Genomic DNA, 10,426 nt, shown 5'->3' with positions numbered 1-10,426 from the left:
TATACTTCTTACCTACATCCATATCTTGCAAATTTTCTACTTTTACTCTTTCCAAAGCGCTGGTTTGCTCCCTTACCCTGTGCCGCCAGCGATTGAAGATACCCCTTATCCGGGATATCACCAGTAAATGGTCCGAGTCAATGCCAGCACCGCGATATGCACGGGTATCCAGCACTTTGTTCTTCAATCTTTCATCTACAATCACAAAGTCTATCATACTTTTTAAAATACCTTCCACTCTTGTGTAGGTGTGGATCTCTTTATGTTGAAACATTGAGTTCGACACAAAAAGATCCCACTCTAGACAAATTTCTAATACACTTCTTCCATTATCATTCACCTTTTCGTCACCAAACGCACCAAGCACCTTTTCATATCCATCACGCTTTACACCCACCCATCCATTAAAATCACCTAACATAATAATCTTCTCATTTGGCTTGGTAACTTTCAATACTTCTCTTACACTATTCCAGAACTCCTCGTTTTCGCTTTTTGCTGATGTTGTACCCCTCGAACCCACATCCCAAGGTGCATAAACACCTAGGACGAAGATCCGAGTGATTCCAACTTTCAGCCTAATCCATAGAAGACGAGGGCTGACACACTCATACTCATTCACGCACTCAGCCATTCGTGCAGAAAGAATTAGACCGACCCCTTGACAGCCTCGGCTGGTACTGGAAATTCCAGACCAATACGCCGTGTAAGGGCCGTGCTGCGTCGCGTCGCATCCTTTCCGCTTCGTTTCATTCACGCACAACACATCCAAACGTCTTTCATCCATCATCTGGCATACTTCCTCAATCTTATCCTTCATTCCTCCTCTTACATTCATCGTCGCAAAGCGGCTTTCAGCAGACCGCATACCGCTCCCGCCGGGAACGAGACGTGATGGGGTGCGGACACCATCGCCGCCATTTATATGCTTTTTAAGGTTCATAATGCGATTCCCACGAGACGCTAGGGAAAAATTTTGTCCGCCCCAGCAGAGCCCCGCATGCCAGGGTAAGGCTAGCCATTACCTGGGGGTCGCCCAACCCCATGGCGGAAGTGGCACGCTCGAGACTAGGCTCGCCCCTAGCCATGCATCCATCGGCGCGGCAGACCTTAGATTGGCAGGGATTTACATTAAAGAGGAATCCCAAGTCTATCCCTTAGTCGGCTCTTACGACATCCGTGGGAAAGAGATGGAGTGGTCCTATTCTTTTGTAATGGTGCCGGGAACCACATGTCTATTAACATTTTTTTCAATTTCTTATAGAACATTTTATCGTTAGCCTCATCTTGTATGTCTTTAGGTAAATTATTATATATTTTTATAGACATAATTAGCGTACTATTAGAGTTTAATTGTAAACGGCTAATTGGCAAGACTAGCCTGTTTTTATGTCGGGAAGGGTATTTGGAGTTGACATTTCCGCGTCTGGTGTATAGCTCTGGGTATTTACGGACAAATTTACCTCTCGTCTTCTTTATCTCTAATATACTACTCTGTCAAGAAAGTAGCAGGAAAAGATCAATAATACACAAACTGTTTGTTATTCATCCAAATTTATTTTATCACCTTCAAAATATGCTCCTTTAGAAACTTACGCACTTACGCCAACGAATAATCCAATCATCAAAACATTTTTTAAACGCTGTTTCCGGAATTGAGGTCAGTTCTCGCCGCGAATTCTCTTTTATGTCTTCTACCGATTGAAAACGGGTGCCACGAAGTGGTAATTTGAGTTTAGGAAAAAGAAAAAAGTCGGCTGGAGCCATATCTGGTGAATATGGTGGTTGCTCGATGGTATTTGTTGAGTGTTTGGTTAAAAATTCGTTCACAATGATGGCCTTGTGCGAAGGTGCATTATCATGGTGCAAAATCCAAGAATTTTCTTTCCACAAATCTGGCCTTTTTCGTCGGATTTGCTCTCTTAAACGCCGCATAACACTCAAATAATATTCCTTATTTACCGTTTGACCTTCCGGCAAGAATTCCGAGTGCACAACACCGCAAAGAAAACAGTCAACATGACTTTGACTTTTGAACGACTTTGGCGTGGTTTTTTCGGTTTCGGTTCAGTTGGAAGGCGCCACTCCGAAGCTTGTTGACTAGTTTGCATGTCAAACTCGTAAACCCACGTCTCGTCACCAGTAACAATGCGTTTCATGAATGTTGGGTCGGAATTGACTCGTTCTAGCATGTCCTCAGCGACTCTCATGCGATTGAGTTTTTGAAAAAAATTCAGGTCTTTTGGGACTAGCCGAGCGGCAACATGTTTCATACCCAAATTATTAGTTAAAATGGTACGGATCGACTCGTGAGATACAGAAAGTTCGGTGGCTATCTCTCTCAAAGTTGAATGAGGATTTTCAGTCACTATTTCCTTCACTTTTGCGATGTTAACTTCAGTTGCAGACGTTGATGGCCTACCAGAGCGAGGCAAATCTTCCATCACATCTCGACCACTTTTGAACGCTTTGTTACCACTCATAAGCACGAGTTTTTGATAAAGTCGATTCACCGTAAGCCTTCTGTAACATTTTCAGTGACTCCGAACACGATATTCCATTGGCAATGCAAAATTTAAGACAAACTCTTTGTTCGATGTTTTATCCATTATGAAATTAGCAATACACACTAGATATGATATAACTAAAAATAGCACTGTATTTAATGTAAACAACAGATGCAACTCAAACTCCGCGCCAAAATGGAAAACAGTTGTGCCAATCTAACAACAACAAAAAAAAACAAAAATTTGAATTTGGAACCATAAATAAATAATCCATTCCCGATACTTTTCTGACTGAATGTATAGAAGCTGGGAAAGGTAAGAATATTTAATTTATTGAAATGCGGTTTGCAACTTTCCATTCCTTTAATATTAACTAATATTCTAATTAATTTCTTTTGCATCGTAAACAAGGTGGAAGCGTATGGGCTGCTACCCCATAGTATTATACCATAGGATAACCATGCATACGCATAGGCATAATAAGTGCTCAGTGCCGTTTCAAGGTCAGTTGTTTTCTTGATTTCTCGAAGCGCGTTCACAAAACTCGTAGTTAGTTATAGTTTGGCTTTTACCTTGTTTACATGCGTTTTCCAGTTTATGTTGCTATCTATGGCTAGTCCGAGAAGGTTAAATTGTTTTACACATTCTATGTTTGTGCCAGTATAAGTAAAATTTAAATTTAAGGATTTTTTTTGGTGAGGGTGAAAGCACATTAACTTAGTTTTTTTTAAATTTATTTCTAAATTGTGATCCGTCATCCACTGTGCGGTACTGGCAAGCAAACTGGTTAATTTATTTTGGATGGTTGTTTCGTCCTGACAAGAGGTAAGTAGTGAAATATCATCCGCAAATAACACACATGGGTCTTGTATGATTTTAGGGAGGTCGTTTATATAAATAAGAAACAAAAGACACCCCACTACACTCCCCTGAGGTATAGATGCATTTATCACTTTGTTATCAGAACGAATGTATACTATTTTGCTGGACTCATAGTCGTAGTATTCAATTTCAACAATTTGTTGCCTGCCCGTCAGGTACGACGCGAACCAATTCAGGGCGGCACCGCGAATACCTATTCCATTTAATTTATTCAATAATATGTCATGTTGTACTTTATCATAAGCTTTCGTCATATCTAATAATATTCCTATACCATATTTTTTGTCATCTAGTAATTTGATTATTTCACGAATATATTTATAAACAGCTAATGTTGTAGACCGGTTTTTGCGGAACCCGTTTTGACACTCGTCAAAGATTTTATTTTTTTCACAAAATTTATAGACACGGTCACAAATAATTTTTTCAAATATTTTGGAAGCTGTAGGTAAAAGAGCTATGGGGCGATAATTATTCATATCCGTTTTTTCGTTTTTTTTTTTGTGTATTGGCTTAATAATGTTTTTTTTAGTAAAGTTGGGAAGACGCCCTCGCTGAATGATTGATTAATCAATATTGTAAGCGGATCAGTCAATTCATCAACACATTATTTAAATAAACTGGGCGGAATTTCGTCTATTCCGCAGCTTTTTTAATTTTTTAATTGTATAATGGCCCGTCGCACCTCTCGGGTATCCACGGCGTCGAGAAACATGCTATTCACAGATTAAGCAATAACCGGACGGCCGCGCCTACCATCCGCTTTTGTTTGTGGCTTCCCGACAGATGCAAAAAAATCATTGAAACAATTAGCTACCTGCTTTGGGTCCGTGTGTAATCTATTATTTGATTTTAGTTTAATGTTTATTTTTTCTTTCTTATTATATTTGTTAGTTCTTTCCCTAATTAAGTTCCACATAGTTTTTTTCTTATTATTGGATAGTTTCATTCTGTTTATGTAATGTTTGTCTTTGAACACGTCACTGCTTTTTCTAGAACTTTCTCATATAATTTATAGTGTTGCCTTATAACAGGGTTATCGGTTTTTATCGAAAGTACCTTTAGCAATCTTTTATTTTTGAAAGAAATTTTTATTCCTTTTGTGAGCCAGTGTTTTTTAAATTTAGTTTTTATGTTTATTCTTTGTTTAGGTATGTATTTATTTAGAAGATTATTTAATGTTTGATGGAATGCTTCATAATTTTCGTTAATATTCTTTCTAGGCAAGATAACGTCCTTCCAGTTAACCAAGCTTAAGTGCGATTTGAATTGAGATATAGTGTTTTCATTAAATAAACGTTTCTCGGTATGCCAAGATATTTTGCGCGGATTTTGAGTTGGTATTTTCATATGTAGGGTAGTAGCCGCATGATCAGAGAAACCTAGTTATTTAACATCTGTTTTTAGGATAAGTTTACTGTCAAAATTTGTATAAACATGATCAATGCAGCGTGCTGTTTTTGAACTTATTCGAGTAGGTTTGTCAAAGTGTTGTGAAAACTTATATTCCGACAGTAAGCCTAATAGTTTCAAAGTTTGTTTATCACGCTGAAGTACGTTTATATTGAAATCACCTCCGAAAACAACATTACATTTAGAATATTTTTTATTAGTAACGTTCAATATCAAAGTCAACTGTCTATAAAAAACGACCTCATCCAATCCGTTCCAATATAACAATATTATTAACAAATTTTCCTTCACTAGTTTCACGGCGCAGACTTCTACCGCATATTGAATTGATAGATTTGTGATGTCATATTTTTCTTCACATTCTATATGATCTTGTAGCAGTATACAGACGCCTCCGCCTGCTTGATTTGTTCTCCTGAAAGAAGCCGCTTTTTTGTATCCGTCAAAAAAAATATGATCTTCTTTTTGTTCCGTAATCCAGGATTCAGAGATGCATATTGCTTGGTACGTGGAGTTCTGATCTAGAAAAGCTTCCAATAAGTTTTTTTTATTACATACGCTCTGCATATTTTGGTACATAATTTTAAAAGGTATGTTTACGAAAGGTAGGCGTGTGTTTACGAAAGGAATTATGAATATTGCTATGTCTATATCGGGGGTAAGTTTGGCTTTTACCTTCTTCTGGTGTATTTTGTGCGTTTGTCCGAGTTTCCTTAAGCCTTTGAACATCTATTTTTTCACCTTGTATGTATAATTGATTATTTCGTATCACCGCGTATAATCCTTTATTCCTTGCTGAAAGCATTTCTTCACGCATTATTTTTCTTTCCTTTCTCTTATTTTCATCTAAAAGATCAGAGATTGAGAATCCGGTTCCTTGAAATTAAAAACTGTTACTTATTATATATTTGGCCATTCGTTTGCTTATTAATTTTATAACGAGGGGCCGCCTTCCGTTTTCTTTATATTTACCAATTCTGTAGGTGTCTTCAATGTAGCCGGTCAAGTCCACATTCAGTAAATCGTAAAATACTCCATGAATCCGGTTGTGTAAGCTAGGTTCTGGTTCTTTGTAATATTCGTCAAAACCGTACAGGACAATTTTTTTGTAATTGCTTTCAGATGATAGTTGTGTAGATACTCCTTGAGGTTTTAATTCTAGTATTTTATTTTTTAAGTGTTCAGTGTCTTTATTTAGATTGTCAATTTTTTTCTGCAGGTTATCTATTTCAATTTTCCTATTTTCGTTTTCTGTTTTTAAGATATTTGTTTCCTGTTTAAATTCGATTCTTAACTCGTTTTATTCGTCTCTCCGCGCGCAACTGCATCACTCTCTGCATCGGTTGTGAATATCCTCAAAATTCATCAAAGACGCTAAAACTTTATTAACTAAGCACCCCGGGGTTGGTCTGTGAAGGGAACCTAAGAAAAAGATTATCGTGGGCTGGAACAAACACGTTGCCGAAGCTCATGGGATGGCCAAGGTGAAATTCCAATGTTGGGTTCTACAGGGCAACCCTGCAACTGGTGTAGCGTATACCGAAATGGTTGAAAGTCGGAAAATATTTCGATCGCGTTTAAAATGGTGTCAAAACCATGCTACCCAGATTAAGATGGATATGCTAGCCTCTTATCACTCAAAAAATGATTTCCGTTCTTTTTGGAAACACACAAATAAGTTGCAATGTAAGCCGAGTCTGCCCGTGAGCATCGGTGGCGTAACTGAGCCGACGAGTATTGCAAATATGTTTGTCGATCACTTCACTGTTGAGTCGCCGCTCGGGTCATCACAGTCCACGCTATATATTGAGTCCGGCGTGAAAAGAAAAATTAGTTTTCAGTGAAAGACGTAGCTAGCGCAATTCAGGATATGAACAAAGGCAAATCTCCAGGCCACGACGGACTCAGTATTGAGCATCTACATTTTGCAGGCCCACACTTGCTTGGAGTATTATTTATGCTGTTAAACCTCTGTTTAGGCCATAGCTATATGCCGGCTGACATGATGCGTACGATAGTCGTGCCAATAGTGAAAAACAAAACAGGCGATTTGGCTGACAAAAACAATTATAGGCCCATTTCTTTGGCAACAGTGACATCTAAGGTATTTGATAGTGCGCTTAATGCAAAATTAAGTAATTATGTTAAGCTTCATGACAACCAGTTCGGTTTAAAACTCAAATTGTCAACAGAAAGCACTGTATTGTGTCTAAAGCATAGCCGTAGTGCCGTGTGGTTCCCGGCACCAATTCAAAAAAGAATAGGACCACTCCATCTCTTTCCCATGGATGTCGTAAAAGGCGACTAAGGGATAGGCTTACAAACTTGAGATTCTTTTTTTAGGCGATAGGCTAGCAACTTGTCACTATTCGAATCTCAATTCTATCTTAAAGCCAAATAGCTGAACGTGGCCTATCAGTCCGCTCAGGACTGTTGGCTCTGTCTACCCCGCAAGGGATATAGACGTGATTATGTGTATGTGTATGTGTATCACTTACTATACCGAGCGCAATACGCCCATTTTCGGGTGCTTCCTAGATCTGTCAAGGGCTTTTGACCTGGTTTCCTACGACATTCTATGGGATAAGCTTAAAAACCTCCCTGCAGAACTTTTAAATATTTTAAAATACTGGTATGGTAACCAGGTCGACAGCGTGAGATGGGGAGGGGCGTTATCGCAGCCATACAGATTGGAGTGCGGCGTGAGGTAGGGGGGGCTATCATCTCCGACGCTCTTTAATCTGTATGTGAACGAATTGATAGAGGAGCTGAGCAGCGCCAGTGTCGGGTGTTGTATAGATGGTGTCTGCGTTAACAACATCAGCTACGCGGATGACATGGCGCTGCTCAGTGCGTCTGCCTGTGGTCTGCGTACTTTATTGAAAAAATGTGAATTGTAGGCACTCTCGCACGGCTTGCTCTATAATGTTAAAAAGAGTCAAGTAATGGTCTTTGGGGCTGGGAGTAAACGATATGATAACATACCACCTGTTAGATTATACGATAACATTTTACAGAGAGTGTATATGTTTAAATACTTAGGCCATGTGTTGACTCCCGACCTCAAGGACGACAGTGACATAAAGAGGGAACGGAGGGCGTTGTCGGTGAGAGCGAATATGCTGGCTCGCAGGTTTGCATGATGTTCACGAGAAGTGAAAATAGCTCTTTTCAGAGCTTTTTGCACGTCTTTCTACACTTGTAGTCTGTGGGCTAGATATACTCAAAAAGCTTACAACGCCCTTCGTGTTCAGTACAACAACGCGTTCAGGGTGCTACTGGGGCTGCCATGCTTCTGTAGCGCGTCAGGGATGTACGCAGAAGCGCGAGTGGATTGCTTTTACGCAACGATGCGGAAGAGATGTGCGTCCCTGGTGCGCAGGATGCGGGGGAGCGGCAACAGCGTCCTGACTATGATCGCCGGCAGACAGGCCTATACGTAAACCATTCGTGTGCCACTGCGGGGGGAGTGGTACAGGAGTGGCCCCTGTGATGCGTAAGGCTAATTTAAATATATAGTTTTTGTACTAACATAATAATAAGCACTACTAACATATTATGAGTCTTTTGTTACTTACTTAAATAAATAAATTCATTCATTCATAAAAGGGATACATACTATTAATACATTTCTTGAATGGAAATGTTTTCTGTTAAAATATCTTTCTTCATTTTCAGCAGGACGTACTTTTGCCACATGGGTTCCATCTATGCATCCTATTACTCCAGGATTGTGAAATTTTTCATAAAACCTACAACAAACACATATATTAACACACATTTATCTGCCAAATAAAATAAATTGTCATGTCTTAAACACAATTTACATACCTTCTTTTAATAACATTGCGTTCTGGAACAGTTTGAGGAAATTTTATGTATTTATGCAGGATTGTCGGGTGATTCAATGCTGCTGTCACATCCCTCAATGCCCGAGATACTGATTGCTGCGACATGGGAGTACCTAGTGAACATCCTACTAGGCGTTGGTAGCTGCCAGTTGCATAGAATGAAAGTGCTACTAGTATCTGTAGACCAAACCCAATTAATTAAGCAATTAGGTACTTTTGCAAAATTTGTATCACAAACTAACACAAAGTACTCACATAATTTAAAACAAAATTACCTTGTATTTTGTACTGATATCACTTCTTCTTTTAGGAGCTTGCATCAAGGGTTTTAGTTCTTGATATAAATAATGGAACAATGCCTTGGTGACACGATAATTTCGCTTAAATTCGTCATCACTCATAGCAAGTGCTTTATCGGCGTACCGAGCAATCCTACGCAAATTACGCGTTTTTCGCAAATTTACATACACGAAAATTACACTTTGCAACACCAAACGAGCCATTGTATGCACTTTTTTACAAGTAAAATGTATACGCAATTTTCACAAAGTTACTATTTCCTTATTGTGATTATCACAATAAATATCCAAGAATAACACAAGTTCAACGCAATGTCGAGCTGTCAAAATGGCTTCAAGAGTAACGAATTCCCAAGTTCCAGAACACAATCTCAATATTAATTAGTTCACTCAATATCCGCCCGATTTCGCCCCAATGTGGCGCTAGTGTGAAATTCAAGAGTGCCAAATGACGTTTCTTGCATTGAGATTGGCATTGTATATTGACATTGTGAGTCGAGAGTAAGCCTGCAGGTCATAGAGAGCGTCCTCTGTTCCGCGTTGCGGCAAGAAACCGTACTGCCTTGGATTGAGGGTTGGGAGTATGTGCCACTGTAGTCTTCTCACAAAAAGCTTCTCTAACATTTTCCCTAGCACTGATAGCAGGCCTATAGGGCGATAGGACTTCGGGCTGGTGTAATCTTCTTTGCCCGGTTTGTTAAGAATGACTACATGTGCGATTTTCCACTGTTTAGGGAAGTAGGAGATGGCTAAGCACTTGTTGGCTATCGCCATGAACACATCCCGTGAGCAGCGGATCACTCTGGCGCAGATGTCCGAGGTGAATCCGTTCAGTCCCGGTGCCTTCTTGGGGTTCTGCTCTTGCAGCACGGCCTCCAGTTCGGCTTCGGTAAATGGCGGATCATCCTCTTTCAATTCTCCCAACCTCTCTTGAGGTGTTTCTTGAACAATTTTCCGTGGTGCGGGGTGTCGGTTTCCACCGTGTCGTCAGGGTAGAAAGTGTTGGCTAGTAGCACTGCTGACTGCTTGGGATCCAACGTCTTTCCATCCGGTCCCCTAAGCAGTAGTTCCTCTTTTCTACCTGATGTCTTCCTGAGGACACAGTAGACTCCGTCCCACCTGCTCTCTTTCTCCTGCTTTATACAGAATTCCTTCCAACTCCGAGTTTGGGCCTTGGTAGATTGCTTGGCGTATAACGCCTTTGCCTCATTGTACCCTTGCAGCACGTGATCCTTCCCGTGGGGAGCTGCGTTCTTGATCCTCTTCTTACGAACGAGATCCCTTTTGAGCTGTTCAATCTCTTCTGTCCACCAAGGGAAGGGGGAACCTTTGCGCTTTTTGCCTATCTTCGGTATCGAGCTTTCGCACGCTTCCCGAATTGCTGTTGTGTAGGCATCTGTCAGGATATCCATTACCTCTCCACACACTACCTCTTCTACTCTGGCGGGTGTGATGTTCCTCTCCGCTAGCAAAG

The 10,426-nt window shown here is 40.1% G+C and overlaps 1 protein-coding gene and 1 pseudogene across 1 annotated transcript; both read right to left on the bottom strand.

Moving 5' to 3' along the window:
* Positions 1-5,164: 5,164 nt before the first annotated feature.
* LOC132904204 (uncharacterized) lies at positions 5,165-7,623 on the bottom strand (annotated as a pseudogene).
* Positions 7,624-7,626: 3 nt separating this feature from the next.
* On the bottom strand, positions 7,627-9,156 carry LOC132904203 (putative nuclease HARBI1). The gene is made up of 4 exons (XM_060954119.1): positions 8,929-9,156; positions 8,634-8,830; positions 8,422-8,554; positions 7,627-7,722 (listed from the first exon to the last, which is right to left on the bottom strand). Exons 1-4 carry the CDS (start codon positions 9,154-9,156, stop codon positions 7,627-7,629), a joined length of 654 nt encoding a protein of 217 aa, XP_060810102.1.
* Between the last annotated feature and the right edge of the window lie 1,270 nt (positions 9,157-10,426).

This window comes from Amyelois transitella, chromosome W, assembly GCF_032362555.1.
Source record: "Amyelois transitella isolate CPQ chromosome W, ilAmyTran1.1, whole genome shotgun sequence".
Taxonomy (NCBI): domain Eukaryota; kingdom Metazoa; phylum Arthropoda; class Insecta; order Lepidoptera; family Pyralidae; genus Amyelois; species Amyelois transitella.
The sequence above is the reverse complement of the archived record's forward strand: the minus strand, read 5'-3'. Positions and strand labels throughout refer to the sequence as shown.

Excerpts from the sequence above, each read along its gene's own strand:
- LOC132904203 (XM_060954119.1), bottom strand. The coding sequence starts at position 9,156 with ATGGCTCGTTTGGTGTTGCAAAGTGTAATTTTCGTGTATGTAAATTTG. Across the intron at positions 8,831-8,928 it reads ATATCAGTACAAAATACAAG|ATACTAGTAGCACTTTCATT; the intron begins GTAATTTTGTTT and ends TTTGGTCTACAG. Across the intron at positions 8,555-8,633 it reads CGCAATGTTATTAAAAGAAG|GTTTTATGAAAAATTTCACA; the intron begins GTATGTAAATTG and ends TGTTTGTTGTAG.